Here is a 16,961-nt window from a genome sequence, read left to right on the forward strand (position 1 = left end):
ATTCACCTTAGATCCAGGGACTATTTCTAATGTCTAAGTTATTGAGGAAGAGTGATGGAATTCTTTTATGGTATTTTTCTAGAGGATATAGCCTATAAATTTTTTAAATTAATTGAAGTTTTCATTGAGGCCAAAGGCTTGATTGTTGTTTTGTTTCTTTCTTCATTTGGTTGGTGGTGTTTTGTTTTGTTTTCTTTTGTTTTTTGCTTATTTAATGACAGAATTTGCTGGTGGATGGGATATGAAAGAAGGTGGGGAACGGGAAGAATTCCCAGAACCACAAAATAGACTTTATTTGCAAATTCATGAGAAGAGTTTTCCCTCTGTATACACCATGGTGTATATAGAGTCCACATGATACCAACTCATAAGTCTTCTTAGAAACTTAGAAGTGTTTTATTTTATTTTGAAAAATAGATAAATTTTATTAGCCTGGGTGGCTCAGTTGGTTGAGCATCCGACTTCGGCTCAGGTCATGATCTCGCGGTTTGTGGGTTTGAGCCCTACGTCGGGCTCTGTGCTGACAGCTCGGAGCCTGGAACCTGCTTTGAATTCTGTGTCCCCTTCTCTCTCTGCCCCTCCCCTGCTCGCTCTCTGTCTTTCTCTCTCTCTCAAAATAATAAATAAATGTTAAAAAAATTAAGAAAATATAGATAATGTGTAAACTTAAAGGCAATCTGAAGCTATGTCATCTCATTCCTTGGCAGAAACTCTGTCCCAGAATTTGCATTAGGTACGTGCTGTGATCATTAGTCTTTTCTCAAAGAATTATTCACATCTTTGGTCTTAACTCAGAGTATGAAACAATGTGCTGAGGATAATCTTACTTAAAGTCCCATCCTACCATGCCTATCTCCTCCTTCAGATCCTTCCACAGTGGCGCATTACCTGCACTGTGAATCCAGCCAGACTCATTGGGACATCATTGAAGGCTTTCCCTGATCCACCTTGCCAGTCTTGCCACCCACCATACCCGCTCATGTGTGGCACACCACTGGCAGGCCCCCAGATGCACCATGCTATTCTGACCTCTGTGGCTTTGTCAATGCCTTTCCCAGCCTGCAGCACCCTCCTTTCCACCCTCTAAGCTTAGACTGAACCCAGCCTTCTCTAACAAATCTTCCTTGATATTTACCGCACGTTCCAGGCAGATATAAGGACTCCCCTTTCTCTGTTCTCATGCTACTTCCTCATCATATTTTATTGTAAGTATTTGTTTCCATGTCCATCTACCCCTACCATACTGTTGGCTCCAAGAGAGCAAGACACAGGTCCTATTCAACTTGGTAGCTTTAGCACCTGGCCTACAGGAAGCACTGAAATGTTCCTTAAATGAATAAGTCATATCATAAATATCCTTGACTACATAGAAATGTTCAACAAAGAAATGAGAGGGAAAAGGAGGGAAGAGAGAGCTTTGGCCAAATAATATTCTCAGTAGTAGAAACAGTCATAAATATTTGTAACCTTCATTGTTTTTAATCAATGTTGTATTCTTCCCTAGGTATGGAGATTGCTATGTATGGAATAAAGTCACCACATGTATACATAATATTCTCAGTGGGAGGAGGTGGATAGAGCATTATGGAGAAGTAACCATTAGAAATACCAAAAGCAGTGTTTGCATTTGCAAACTCACATTTGTTAAGGTAAATAATATCACACAACAGTCAAGAAAAAAACAAACAATATAAAGTGCTTTGTAAAGGAGAAATAAAACAGTTACCTTAAACAGCAGCAAGTGAATCTCTCCTGTACCATTGATCCTTACGGGCATTTTAGATAAGAAAGCAGAACCTACTGGTAGAGTTACACAAGGCATCTAGACTTCTGAATGTGTGGAGGTCAAAAAAGGCACCATCTCAAGACAGAAGAAATACCCTTTCCAAAGAATTTTCTTTTTAAGCAGCCAGTCAGCACCCATTAGGTAAAATTCCAGAAAACACTTCTTGCCTATAGCGAGTCCTCTGGTTTCTATTTCTATTCCTGCTTGATTGCAACACAGTCAAGTGATCTTATTTTAGGGAGCTAATTATAATGCATTTGTCATTTTCTGAGGATGCGTGTGGATGATAGCTTCCAGTCACCACAAGCTTATCCAACTCTGCCACTATTATAATCCAAATACATTCAAGAAAAAAACATCACCTTTATTAACAGGAAAAGATTCCTGGGATAGAAATGCTTACACAATATCATTTTCCTTTAGTGTCTGTGGTCCGAAGAGGAACACACAGTATTGCCCTCTTGTTTAGGCATGCTACAGAACTCATCATGGTACAGAGATCCCACCAGCCCCTTTATCTGTTCTACTCCTGATCTCATTCTGTCGTGGCAAAAGCGGGTAACATATTGAAGTCTTAACACTCAAAAATGTTCTCTTAGTAAAATCCTTTGAAGCCATTTGGAAGGTCATATTATTAATTGAAGGTCTTTATTTTTACTCAAGATGTTTTTTGCGTTTTCCTTTTTTCCTTGGAAAAAAAGCTACTCATTAGGTGCCTCAGAACTGAAAAGCCAGGATCATTAGTTGGCTCTGGTTGGGTGGCGACAGCAAATGTGTGCAGTTAGTTTTGTGGGCCACGAGAAGCTTCGATTTAGGCCTGCCCCTAATATTTCCAGAGCTCAGAGCAAGAGTACAAATGGGGGCCCCAATTCCATATGTGTAAATATTTAAAATTTGTAGATCAAACCTACAGTCTGTCAAATAGCTTACATTCTGTTCTTTGACCTTGACAAATATGCCTTTTATAACAAAACCCCCAAGGCCAGATTGGACCCTTTAGAACTGTGAGCTGGAAACCTGGCAGCACAGGAGAACCAGACCCGATGGATGGCCTTCCCACTTCCCCCCCTCCTGCAGCTGGCTCTGTCCTGCCCCACAGGGGCCTTGCCCACACATGTGAAGGCAGTCCAGCTGCATGTCTGAGCTCTGTCCACACTCGCCTCAAACACCACTGGCCACCCCTCAGGCCTAAATTCACACACTGGTGGTGGATGGTCTGCCCTTTGGATGGATGAATCCAAAGGAAAGGCCATTGCGGACTGTGGAATAAGCTTAGAGTTGTTGGGAGGGGGAATTCTAGCACCTGATCTAGAAGGGGGCCATGGGATCCAGATGGGTAAATTCCCACAGACTTCTAGTCTCCTGGGGAGAAGCATGGCTGGAAGAAGGCCAGACCAGGGTTTTCCTGATGAAATCTAGCTATTTGCTCACACTATAAAAATTATTTCACAAATGACTTCTGCAGCATCGCCCATTGAAACTCATTAAAATCCATGAGCAAAGGAAAAATTTGAGATAGGAGGATCTAAGGAAGAAATTACTAACCTGTAAATTAATTTTAGGTTATTAGGATAGAAACAGAGTCTTTTCTGCCCTAGCATAGAGATTATCCCTTTCTTTAAAGAATGAAATCCTGCCTTTTGCAACAACGTGGGTGGAACTGGGGAGGATTATGCTAGGTGAAATAAGTCAGTCAGAGAAAGACAGATACCATATGTTTTCACTCATATGTGGAACTTGAGAAACATAACAGAAGATCATGGGGGAAGGAAAGGGGAAAAAATAGTTTCAAACAGAGAGGGAGGGAAGCAAATCATAAGAGACTCTTAAATAGAACAAACTGAGGGTTTATAGGGGGCGGTGAGGGACAGGGGAAAATGGGTGATGGGCATTGAGGAGGGTACTTGTTGGGATGAGCCCTGGGTGTTGTAAGGGATGAATCATGGGAATCTACCCCCAAAACCAAGAGCACACCGTATACACTGAGGTTAGCTAATTTGGCAATAAACTGTATATGTATTAAAAAAAAAAAAAAAAGATGGGTAGGGGGTGGATGGAAGAAACAGGTGATGGGTATTAAAGAGGGCACTTGTGATGAGGGCTACGTGTTGTATATGTTGAATCACTAAATTGTACACCTGAAAAGAATATTACATATAGGTTAGCTAACTGGAATTTAATTAAAAACATAATTAAAAATTAGAAAATAATAATAAACTCAGATCCCCACATCACACCACATACAACTAATTTGAGATCGATCAATGGTGAGTGGCAAGTCCATAAAGTTCATAAAAAGAAAAAAAAAAGACTATCCCCATAGCTTGGAAGTAATCAAGAAAATGTACTAGCCATACAGGTAAAAACTGATTACTCAAATTTCATTTAAAAAATTAAAAAAAATAAAGTTAAGCCAACTAACACTTAGAAAGCCAGACTTTCCTATAAAACATTTTGAGGTAGATTTCTGGAAGTGATTTGAATGAGTAACTTCAAAGTTAAGAAAATTTTCCTTATGGAAATTATAGGGATTGGTGTTATTAAAGACATCGGATGTTTTAATTGAGTTTGGTTTTTCCAGGTGAATTACTGGAATTCTAATGTGAATGAAGTCCAGGGGGTTGTAATGGATCAGGAGGGGAAGGTGGTCCACCGGCTATTTGGGAAGTGGCATGAAGGGCTCTTCTGTGGCGTGGCCCCTTCTGCCAAGTGCATCTGGAGACCAGGTGAGATGGGTATGGGTGTCTTGCGTTAGGAGGGCACCTTGGGAATGTCACATCTCATGAAGTTCCCCTCATGTTTGTTTTCTTTAATAGTGAGATTAAAAACATAGATGCTTGGTGGGCCTGGGTGGCTCAGTCAGTTAAGCGTCTGACTCTTGGATTTGGCTCAGGTCATGATCTCACCGTACGTGGGATCGAGCCCTGTGTCAGGCTCTGCACTGACAGCTCAGAGCCTGCCTGGGATTCTCTTTTTCCCTCTCTCTGTCTCTGCCCCTCCCCCATGCTCGATCGCTCTCTAAAAACATAAACAAACAAACCGTAAAGAAAACCGTAGATGCTTAAGACAAGTATAGTTATATATTTTTACCTAACATATAAATTAGGTAAATCCCAACATTTGATAATAAGGAATTATAAAATTTAAGCCAAATCAGACGTGTGGTCAGAGATTAGGCTTCATGTAAAGTCATTTTAAATGTAATGCCCACGTTCAAAAGCTAGGTGTATTTATTAAAGAATTCAGATAATTGAACTGTACAAACTAAAATCCTTATTTATTCTCTGTTCTAATAAAACAAGGGAAAGCCTGCAAACATCTATAATCCACAAATTCAATAACTTAACCAGAGTAAGTGATCTCACTTGAGCGGCATAAAGCTGCATTATGTTGACATTTAACAAAAAGACATCAAGAGAGTTCTGGTAATACACTAGCAATACTTGAATATCAAGTGTAAATGGAGTAAGTGTCCACCTTACATTTATTTTCACTGGAATTTTGTCAGTTACTCCTAACTTTAAAATTAGTTGTTGGTTTTCTAAGAAGTCCCAATGAGTATTTAAATTTCCTGTTAGTAGAGTGGTCAGTTCATTCAATCAGCTGCTATTTATTGAGTAGTGACTATGCATCAAACTTTAAGGGCTTGGAATACATCAATGAGCAAAGCAGACAAAGATCCTGACTTTGAGTTTAGTTAAAAAGTGCCAATAAATATTAACGTAGACCTGTGCCTTTTTCTTTTTCCAAAAGGAAGTAAATTGTCAAGTGTTTCTCGTGAAGTCTTAATGTTCATAGTTAATCACCCTGGCATTTAGTTACCCAATTGAATATTTGGGGGAGAAATCATGGCATAGTTTAGCTAGTGAAGACTATTATATGCACATAGTTTTATGTTAAAGACTGTATTTTATTAAATATATGAATCTACCACTTCTGATAATTAACAAAATGTTTCCTATCTAGCAAAATACAGCCAAGTTAATGCACTTAAGAAAAATCTTAATCTGATATTTATGACTATAAATTTAGTATTAGTGTGGGTATTAATTAAGCACCTGGGTTAAGAAGTCAGCTTCTGCAAGCTTCTTCCTCTTTGCCACTCACAGTGGTTTATTGGCACCGTTCCAGGTTCCATGCCAACCAACTATGAACTCTACTATGGTTTCACAAGGTTTGCTATTGAGCTCAATGAGTTAGATCCTGTGCTGAAAGATCTCCTTCCACCAACAGACGCCCGATTCCGGCCAGATCAGAGGTGAGCATGGCATTGATATTTGAAATGGACACTAGATCATGGCACGGCGGCACTATAGATGTCATCAAGGCTTATTTTCACCACTATCTTTTATTAATTGAATCATTCACTCATTCCCTCATTCGCCCTGCAAGAGTTGAGGCTTCTACCCTAGCTAGCATGATATTCATGGGTGATCATAACAGATACTTAGCACAACAAAAAGCTTCCCAAAGAAGATAACACAGTTTTTAACAAAAGGTTTCCGCCCCCAGCCCCCAAGACATCAAAAGTATGCAAATTCACGAACTCAGTCTCCACTAAAACCTCCTCCAGTGTTTTTACCTCTTTGTTTCTACTACTCTTTAACATGGAGTATGTTTTAACCTGAGGAATAAGAAGATAAGCTACAGAAATGCTTTGAGTCAAAGCCTCGTGTTTACCCAGCATGGTTTTGACCCCACAGGGTATGAGATGTATTCAAAATACAGTACCCAGTATTGAATGTCCTACTCTAGAACATGAAGAGTTTAGAACATGAAGTCTCTAGACTCTCTAGAACATGAAGTCTCACTGTTTGACATTCACACTCATCAACACACTTTCTGTGTGCATCATATTGAAGTTTGCTTCATTTTGAAATTTAAATACAGGTTTTGTAAATTGCCATTGGGTCTGCTTTTTCTTTTCGATTCTAGTCCAATATTCCCTCACTTATGACTCCTTTCCTTTCTGTGGCCTTTTGTAATTTCCTCTACTATTATCTTTTCTTTTTTCATCAGTTTTACTCTCATCAATAAGACAGGGACACTCCTTCCCTCTCACTCTGCTCTAAAAGTAGATGGAGAGCAGCCAGCTACCATCCTTCCTGTGGGCTTTAGCACGTGTTTTTTGGATAATACGGAGAAAGAGTACATCTGGTACTTCACGTTGTCCTAAGCCTGAGAGAGCACAGAAAAGTCTTCAAGGCCAAACTGCTCACCTTTCACTCCTAGCTTTACATTGCTGTATGCGATAATTCAGTTGGCATCCACAGCAAGTAATGTTAATTGGTGGGCGGTCAGACAGAGGTAGCGTGGCCTGGGGCGGGAGCCAGGGGACATTACCAGAGTATGACTGTTCGCCATGTGATATCCTCAGCAGCCAGAAGGTAATCTTATACAAAATGACACTTTTTTTTTTTTCTCAGAAAAGAGGATAAAATATTAAAGAGATAACTGTGTTCTGCTTAGGTTTTTGGAAGAAGGAAATTTAGAAGCTGCGGCAGCAGAGAAGCAAAGAGTAGAGGAGCTGCAGAGATCACGCAGGCGCTACATGGAAGAAAACAACCTTGAACATATACCAAAATTTTTTAAGTAAGTCGGTTCATTCCCAACAGGTGCACACTTTGCAAATTATTGCCACAAGCAGTGAGAAACTCCAGGTGAAAAAAATAAAGTGAGAGATAGTTTAATGTCCAGGGAACTTCAGATTAAACTGATTTTGGTCACTCTGGTTTCGGTAGTGAAAATATTGAGCCAGATTTTGCACTTGTGAACAGTTTGGAACCATAAAAATAAATTCTCCTCAACAGCTCTTTTCTTTTCGTGGGCAGCAAAAAGGTTGAGAGTCTTGTACAAAAATGTTGTTTGTCCTTCAACTACACCATTTGGAATGGTGGAACCTTGCTTCCACCCCCTCACTCAGGGCCACGATGGGACCCCCACTGCCCTCAAGGGCATCCTGGCTTCATTAGTATTTCATTTTATTTCTATCATACGGGGCTTATGTCATTCAGATTTGGCCTTTCTATGGTGTGTTCATGGGTGATTATTACAGGATTATTTGCAGGATCATGTAGACATCACACAGAGTAAGCTGTATTTTCCAAATCCGTCTGTGGCCCTCCAGAGCCAGGCCGTTATCAGCCCAGAATAAGCTCATATGCTTTCAAGGCGCCATCTTGTGACTGTTCTGGGGAGGAAGGCAGCCGTGCCCTTTAGGTGTCGAAGGTGCACTCTGGGCGTGAGCCTTGCAGAGGCTCACGGAGCTACTGTGGTTGTATAATTTTCCCCACAAGTGAAGCACAGACTGTTCTTGTGTGGGACCTGAAGCTCTTAGTACAGTACCTGCATGTGCTTTTTTGGGCACTGTTCACTTTCTAGCCTTGCCTGGAAGTGATTTATTTGTGCCCTTAACCCCTCTCCCCAGGACCCCATCCACTTCCATTTCAACCAAACAAGAGGAACAAATATAAATGAGTTTCTTTTTGGTCAAAAATAGTCAAGCCATCAATAAGCAGATAGGAAACTAACTGGCTCACGAAGTACCACTTATACATACACATCTCATCTACAGGAGAGGGTCCAATTACCAGGTCATCTTGATGTGATTGGAGTCTAATGTCGGTTTTTATATTTCCACAGAAAAGTTATTGATGCCAATCAAAGAGAAGCCTGGGTTTCTAATGATACCTACTGGGAGCTGCGAAAGGACCCTGGGTTTAGCAAAGTAGACAGTCCTGTTCTTTGGTAAACTGGGAATGTAGAGCTAGCCAACATATCACGCTCTGAATGAATAAATAACTATGCACAATTATGTTTCCTAGAGCTCCGCGTGGTTTCTGGGTCGACTGAAAACCGACCATTTGCTTTTCTATTCATCTTTATAATGGACTTTCAGAAGTGCATTAGACAAGGCCCCTAACCACTTTTGGATCCTTTCTGTTTTGCTGCAACCATATCCCTTAAAAAACATCCACGCCCTCCTTGAAAAGCAGAAAAAAAGGAGCAGAATATAAAATCCAAAGTCTGAAGTGTCTGTGAAGAAAACAAACTGTAACTGGTGCTTAAAGCTGATCCAGAGAGTTAAAAGCAACATGACGTCTAAACCACGCGTTTGGTCCTTTGTCTGGAAGCACCATCCCGTCCTCAGAGAAGCTCCCGGTCCATGGCAGCTGGTCAGCTCAGACTTCGAGTGTGTCTATTTGATGTGGTGTACTTGTGCTGACCTTGTCAAAAAAGATGTGATACTTCTCAGAACCTGTTCCATCTGTACGCCATTGTTCATGCCTTAAGAAATGCAAAGATGTACAATAAATCATTTTTTAAATGTGTGCTCCTAGGTTTATGTGAAGGACAGCTCTTTTGAATCATGGCATGATTCACTTTCTGGGATCAGAACAATTAGGAGACTAACACATGGATTTTTGCAAAGTAAACGACACATGCTTTACTTTGATCTGTCAGCTACTGTATCATATATCCGACGGGCAAGAAGGAAAAGGTGTGCTCAGTAGATCTCTGTATTCACATTGCTCGTCAAGTTCCTGTCCTGCCACCCGATAATAAACCCTCTTCGACCTAACCTCACAGTGTGCCCTGTTATTTGGCAATATCTGTATTTGATTTGAACACTTGGCATCAGTGTTAAAACCCTAGAAGGAAATAACAAAAAGCATGTGGAATTTTGTGTGGGCTTAGGAGTTACTGTAAACATAAATTGTTTCTGAGTGGAGCACAATGTAACCCCCATGTCGGGCTTGTGCCCAGCCCATTGGCACGAGTGGAAACCTGCTGGGAACAGAAGCAAGAATACTAGGGGCTTAGTTGCATTGTTTCAATGAGTTCTATGCAAAATCATACTTTATATTTTCATCCAGTGATTCTGTGTAATACATAATGACATATTAGGCATCTATCTTGCCTTTGGCAGAGATAGAAAACAAGCTCAAGAGTTTATCCATCCCAACAAGAGGGAGGGGGAGGGAGGAGGGAAGGGCAGAAATTCGCTTTGCATACTTCAGGATTTGGGTTTTTTTCCAGTATTCAGAGGCTTTTGTAAGAAACTTGCATCAGTGTTCCTGAGTTTCTGCACGTAGATGACTATATAAATGCCTGTATGTTTAAAAAAAAAAAAAATCTCTTTAGAGATTTTCCTAGAGAATTATAAAATTACATATATTTTATTCTTAGAGTCTTACCATCGGATTTTAAGTGTTACTTTAAACTCTGATAACAAGGTTATTGACATTTTACATTTTGTTATGAGGTATTGATTGTAGTGTTCTTTCTCCTCAGCAGAGCATTCTCCATAATCCACTCTCAAACCAGAACTGCCACGGAGAGCAGAAGGAAACACTCTGGAGTCTCCACTAGGTGGAGCCATGTTTTAGTTCTGAAATCCCTCCTTCCATCTGAGTGCCTGTATCCTGTGTACCCTATGGTTTTAAGTGAAATTTCCTTCTCAAGGGCGCCTGGGTGGCTCAGGTGGTTATGAGCCAGGTCATACTTCGGCTCAGGTCATGATCTCGCGGTCCATGAGTTCGAACCCCTTGTAGGGCTCTATGCTGACAGCTCAGAACCTGGAGCCTGCTTCAGTTTGTTTCCCTTTCTCTGCCCCTCCCCAACTTGTGCGCATGCGCTCGCTCTCAAAAAATAAATAAACATAAAAAGTGTAATTTCCTTCTCAAACTCCCTAATCCATCACCAGATGTATGCATCCCACTGAAGCAACACCCTCCCTAGGATTCTCAATGCCTTTCATTCCCATTTTAAATCTATAGGTGGCTTGCGTCGAGATAGTAAAATTCTTCCCTTGTTATTGATTCTTTTGCTACGCATTCATCTTGACGTCTTTTTATCAACATCCCGAGCTACATGCCTTTCATTTTAATTAAAACGTAATTAGAATTCGGTTGTCTTTCCCATAGGAGTCTGTTCACCCACAGTTGGTAAAGCTTTAAATACCATTTAAAGTGGTTCTGGTCTGTACTTACTAGCACTTTCCTGAATAGTCTCAAAATATTTAGCCTAAAAATAAGAAGAGAATTCTGCAAAGCAAATACACTGCAAGTAGAGAAGTAGGAAGATGAGGTGTGACTGTGGATGTATCCGTTCATGCAGCTGCAAGAGGACTCAGGACCCACCAGGGAAGTGACTGCTGTAACCTAGCATTCAGGCTGTAACTGAGAAGAAGAATAACCACCAGAGAGGACCTTCACTAGATAATAAGTTCAGGCTACAAATCAGATAGGTAAATATTCATCAGAGCTAACCTGAAAAGCACTACAATGTATAATAACACCTTGCATTGAGAATCTCTTTGGAGATTCAGATATCCTTAAACTCCCAATTCAAGTGATCAATTCAATTTCAGTTAATATTCCTGTAATGCCTCATTCATAAATCTCCCTATTAAATGTTCATGCTGATGTAATGGCCTCACTCCCCCCGTCCCCACTTTTTTTTTTTTTTTTCTTTTTACTAATACCATCCATGGTTTTAGAATTGTGAGATACATTCAGTCTGGAATTTTCATCTGCATAATTTGGGGCTTTTGAGACTAGTTTAAAATGCAAAAGGAGAGAATAAATATTAGATCATTCCTGATGTAACCTGACTTATTTCTTAGGATTTTATATAAGCCTTTTGTGTTTCAAGGGTACTTTTCTTATTTGTTTTTCCCTAAAACAATCTAAAATAGAGGAAGACTTAATATATCTTTATACCTCCCCTGCGATTTATTCATAAGCTTCTTCATCTTTTTGAGCTGGTCATTAAGGAAAGCAATAATAAGTGATGATGGTCCTGTGGATGCGGCTAGACTGAACAGATCAATGGCACACGCCAGCACTCAGAGGCCGACTGGAAACTAATTATTTTGCTCCCATATGCTGCCACCCAGGGTGCAAATTTACTCTCAGATTTTGCTGTTATTGTTTTTTTTTTTTTAATTAAGTCATTGTTTTTCATGGGTTACTTAAAAATACCGCATAATTTCCAGGCAGTTGTAAAAATAAAACTCATTTAAGATACCTTTTAATATTTCCTATCAATTTATATGTGACATAAAAACTACCAAATCTATTTTCTGAGTAAGAGGTACCAAGGGGTCGTCAATACACAGGATGCCTGGTTGTTGATTTTCCAAACCTTTTGTTCCTCTTCATTATTCTGGTCCCCGTGCCTTTCAGCAGTCCCACTAATCAATCATTAGCTCCTGCCCCAAAGAGCACTTGGAGGGCAGGGGTTAAAGAAGAAACTGATCAACGGTTTGCTTAGTTCTGGTTACAGCTGTGGCTGGAGATGACTTTATAATACTAATCTAATGTAAAAATTTGTTATTACAGAAATTAATTATCCATCTTGTCTAATCTTGTTCCCTATCATCCTAGATAATGAAGTGTTTGTGGGAGTAGAGCTCCTCACACACCAGAGGGTGTAATAAATGTTTGCACTTGGCTCAAGTTGTTATATAATGAATGTGGCACAGTAAATAGAGTTTGTGTACAAAATACTAGTTTATTTCTATGGGAGCCATTCTGTTCAGGATATATATAATGTATCTAATTAAACAATTATGAATCTATTTTGTGCTCTAGAAATGTTCTTTTGGGGGGAAGATGGAAAAAATGTAATTGGAGCTAAGATTAAGCTAAGTTTTGTTGGGGGTTGTTTGTTTTCAAGACTTCCCAGTCATGTAGAAATACTGCTTATCAAAACAGGATTAAATCCTATAAGTTTTAACTGAATTTATTTTGTAAAGTTGATACATTTAAATTGTACATTGCATGAATCATTCTGTTAAACCTGACTTTGTTTAGCTTTAATACATAACTGAGAACATACCTTGCATACTCATGTGAGAACATACCTATGTGACTGAATCGTAAGACCTTTCTTGCAGCCTTTGCTATTAGAGAAAATGGTAAATTGTTTAAGGGGTTAGTTTTAATTCCTTCCAAATGAGATCTAAAAAGGAGTTCTTTAAAAATCATTGGGATGAAATAGCACGCCCAACATTTGAAGCAAACAAAGCCCCATGATTAAGGCAACTTACAGATGATAGTTACCTGTCTGTTACATGCATCTTTCTGTTTCCCAAAACCACTCTCATTTTTTTTCTTCCTTCTCGTCCTGACATAGTGAGGGACAGGGATACACATGTCTATTCTTTTGCACTGTGTCAACTGAGTATGGGGAAAATATGCAATATGTATGCACAATTGCAGGGTAATATATCAATCCTGAAACCCCTGTATTTAGCCTCTGTGGAACACTATTGAATGTTTGTGGATTAAAAATTGCCCCGTAATTACATAGTATTAGTTTCCTTGGCATCTTCAGATTGATAGGGGAAAAAAACCATAAAACAAGAATGTCTTTATTTTCTGCAATTTTTTTTCTATTATACTTTCTTTCTAAATATAAACTAGGGCTATTGTGATGAGAGGATGTTGAGTTTTCAGAAAATGAGGCATAATTCTATTTGAGTTCACCTGTTTCTTCTTCCTTTAAGTTCAATAAGATAAGCAACAACTTAATACTGTTAGAGAAGAATGCTAAAACCATTTTTTAACGTGTTTTTTTGTTTTTGTTTTTGTTTTGTTTTGTTTTTTTTTTTTTGAGACAGAGAGAGAGCATGAACGGGGGAGGGGCAGAGAGAGAGGGAGTCACAGAATCTGAAACAGGCTCCAGGCTCTGAGCTGTCAGCACAGAGACCGACACGGGGCTCAAACTCCTGGACCGAAGTCGGCTGCTTAACCGACTGAGCCACCCAGGCGCCCCTAAAACCATTTTATTTTAGGCACCAACTTCCCCACACCCTCTAGTTATCCTCATCTAGTTCTTTGAGAAATGGTGTGGTTGCTGGAAACTTCCTTCAATCATTTCAAGCTTATTGAGGTGTCACTGACATAAACTTTACATACATGAACAAGTAATTTGATACATTTGATGTATATGTACACGTCACACCTTCACCGCGATCATGACAATGAGATCCATCACCATCAAACCTTTGCGCTGCCCCTTGATAATCCCTTTCCTGCTCCTCCCCATCCACCACTCCAAGGAAATCATTGTTCTGCTTCCATTACTTCTTAAAACCCAGATATTTTCTTGTATTTATTGCATCTGAGACTTTTCTAGAAGGGTGTGGTGCACATGGGGAGATGTGTGCCTCCAAACTCCTCCCATGCCACTACCCCAGGATCCAACATCAAACAGTAACACGTTACAAAAGATCTTAAGTTCTAGGTCAGTAGCCCAGTAGAAATTCTAGATTTTAAAGGGAAGACAACTCTTTCATTTCAAAATAGCAATGTAAGTTACTAAATTCATTTCCATCTTCAGAGAGGGGGCCAAAATAATGGTAACACCGAAGTTGTTGGCAGTACTGTGGGAAGCATTTTCCTCTTGTTTGTAAGGAATGACTCCCCGACAAAGCCATGGGAATCTAGAATTACTGCTCTTGAAATGATGGCATCTTGATGATGATGAAGGAAGTAGCCTTTGCTGATTCATTTATTATTTGCCACCTTAGCCCCACTTTTGAGTCGCAAACATTTGGAAGCTCCAGTGTTCAAGAAGGCTGCCTTTCCATCCTTTCTAATGCACACACTCCCCATCTGGAGATAAGGTTGTTCAACTCTGAAAAAGACATGGAAATGAAGTAGCTGCAGTCCAGGGAGCTTCCTGCCATTGACAGCCCTTCAAGTTGAAAGCTTATTCCTGATTTCCTGCCCCTCAAAGCCTGTTGCTCAAAAATAGAAAACTGTTCCAGAGACTATCAAATACAGCATGCTTGACATTAAGTGCTAATGAGGAGTCTAGAGTGAATAAAAGAGAAATGGAATCTGAGAAAGAAAATTAGGCTCCCTAAGTGACGCAAGGGTCATTCTCCTTGGGGGTGTGTGGATGGATCCCCGGAGGCCGAGTTATCGCCTTGGATGTTTATTTACACACAGATTTCTGAGCTTCCCTCTGAAGATTCTGAGTCCAAAGAGCTAGAGTATGGACCAAGAATCTGTATTTCACCAACCACCTTTGGCCCCTAGGGAATTCTGAGACAGTTGGGAAAGCTCCATGAGCATGGGCTGGCCTAACCCCCCACTCCCTGGTCCCTGCTCCAATCTCAGGATCTTGTTTGTTGTCTCATGACGTTTGGGACGCAATAAGAAAATCTAGTTGAAGGAATGAAAACCAACTAGAGCTTGGTGACTTGTGACTCACTCTGTCATGTGTGGCTTTTTGTCACTTTGATGACTTCTGTCCCAAGGCCAGTGCTGTGATATGGAAGTGGGGAGGAAGGAGGACAGAACCCTGAAACCTGAAAGATGAGACTATGTTAAACCAGAGACCATCAAAGGGTATTCTTGAAGCATTCTAGCCAGCCCAGATAACCAGAACTTCACCCTTCAAAGCCATGGCTCAACCTCTCCTACTCACCTTCCATTTCCCTCTTAGACCTGGCTTATGCCTCTAAGGGAAGTTCTAAAATTAGGCTGATGGTATGCTCCTGGCTGGTGGAAGCCACAAGGAAATTCTGTGGTAAAGCACGCTCCTGATTACCTGACAGATTTTCCTAGCGACGTAGAGCAGCAAATTCTTTCTCCATGACAGCTTCTTCCCTGAAAATAATATATTTTTAAATGTTTCACTTGAAAAACCTCCACTGTGAAATTACTCTGCTTATAATTGGACGTGTAAAGGCCATAGTCATATTGTAAATTGGCATACGGTCATTTTGAGATAGAAAAATTAAATTTTATCTTATATGAGGGATAGACTTTCAAGCAACTTTCTACAGAACAGTAGCTTGTAGTTCAATTTCCTGATGAACAAGTAATTACTCACTGAAGAATATTGTCTAATCTGTGCCACCTCAAAATAAGAATTGTGTCTCTTCAATGAATGTTGTATACCAGAATGTTACATTTGTAAGAGCACAGGAAACTGAATAAATTTTAAACTGCATAAAGAGACTTGAGTTTTGTGTGCAATACATTCTAATGACCTTCTCACAAAATGCGTAAATATCTGTATCTCCAGGAGGAGACTTCAAGTTGGATATAAAGAAAATTGAATACTTACTCTGACTTCCATTTCCAGCTTTTTTCATGTGGTAACAATGTAGAAACTGTTTTCAAATCAAATTCTGGAACAAAGGATTTCTCCCTGAATTTTGAACTTATTTATATGAAGATTTAGAGAGCTGGTTTCAGGTTTCTATTTTGTTTCTAGCTTATAGAAGTAAAACTATATATGGTTCTTAAAGGTTGCAAGGAACTCAAGATCTCACAGATTCGTTTTTTCCATTGCCGGGCTCTTGAGAAAGCCACTAGGGATTAGCTTTTCCTCATCCAATTGTCTTCACTCAGGAGAGTGTTCATAGGGAATGCTTTCTGTCACTGTTGAAAGCCCTGCCAAATAGTGACAGTGTATTTATCAGAAGATTTATGACAGATTTATGACAGATTTGTGACAGAAGATTTATCATTCTTGACCTCCAAGTCTCTAATTTCTTATCAAGAGGTGGAGGAAGAAATATTTTCAGAGGCAGTGTCAAAGCAATATACCAAACCTTTGGTCACCAGAATCCCTAAATCAGTTTCTTAAAAATATTGGCAGCCTGCCTATTTCAATCCTGCTAGAATATGTTAAGCACATAGGCCCTGGGGTTTCAATAGCCCAGTTCACTGTGGAACGTTCACGGGGTAGCGCCTTATCCAGACACTGTCCAAACACGGAGATGTGAGGGTCTCATCATGGCATTTCCAGGGGATGGGGTCCTAGGATTATACTGAGAAACATCCATGTGGTTGGCAAGAATGCACGAAGAAATCTTTCTTCCTTGTGTCCTTTTCTCCGTACATACCAGAAGCTCTTAGCTTGGAGAGATGGAGGGAGGAAAAGAGGGAGAGAAAGACTGAGAAAATAAGAACTCAAGATCCCAAAGAAATGCCCTCCTCTTGCTGTATGTAATAAAGCAACAGGAAAGCAAATTGAAAATAAGTAGCAAAGAGACACAGTAGATGAGACTTTTAGTTGCATAGTTTGTGATTATATAAACATCACTTTCCTGGTCCAACTATGATATCATGCCAGAGAATTAACCTCTTCTGAGTACACATAGTCCCAGTTACATACACTATTGCTGGTTTGTAGGTAGTGATTT

The 16,961-nt window shown here is 39.9% G+C and overlaps 1 protein-coding gene across 18 annotated transcripts in view; it reads left to right on the forward strand.

Annotated features, from left to right (window-relative positions):
• The window catches only part of OSBPL6 (oxysterol binding protein like 6), a 213,549-nt gene extending 204,181 nt beyond the window's left edge, over positions 1-9,368 (forward strand). For all 18 annotated transcript variants that reach the window (XM_086718971.1, XM_086718972.1, XM_086718973.1 and 15 more), the window contains 5 exons: positions 1,505-1,649; positions 4,368-4,512; positions 5,918-6,044; positions 7,256-7,378; positions 8,429-9,368. In XM_086718971.1, coding sequence (XP_086575097.1) covers positions 1,505-1,649; positions 4,368-4,512; positions 5,918-6,044; positions 7,256-7,378; positions 8,429-8,537 — 649 coding nt within the window. In that variant the 3' untranslated portion in view covers positions 8,538-9,368. The remainder of the gene's footprint in view (positions 1-1,504; positions 1,650-4,367; positions 4,513-5,917; positions 6,045-7,255; positions 7,379-8,428) is intronic.
• The last annotated feature ends 7,593 nt before the right edge of the window (positions 9,369-16,961 follow it).

Source organism: Puma concolor, chromosome C1, assembly GCF_028749965.1.
Source record: "Puma concolor isolate L17-30 chromosome C1, mPumCon1.1.hap2, whole genome shotgun sequence".
Lineage (NCBI taxonomy): Eukaryota > Metazoa > Chordata > Mammalia > Carnivora > Felidae > Puma > Puma concolor.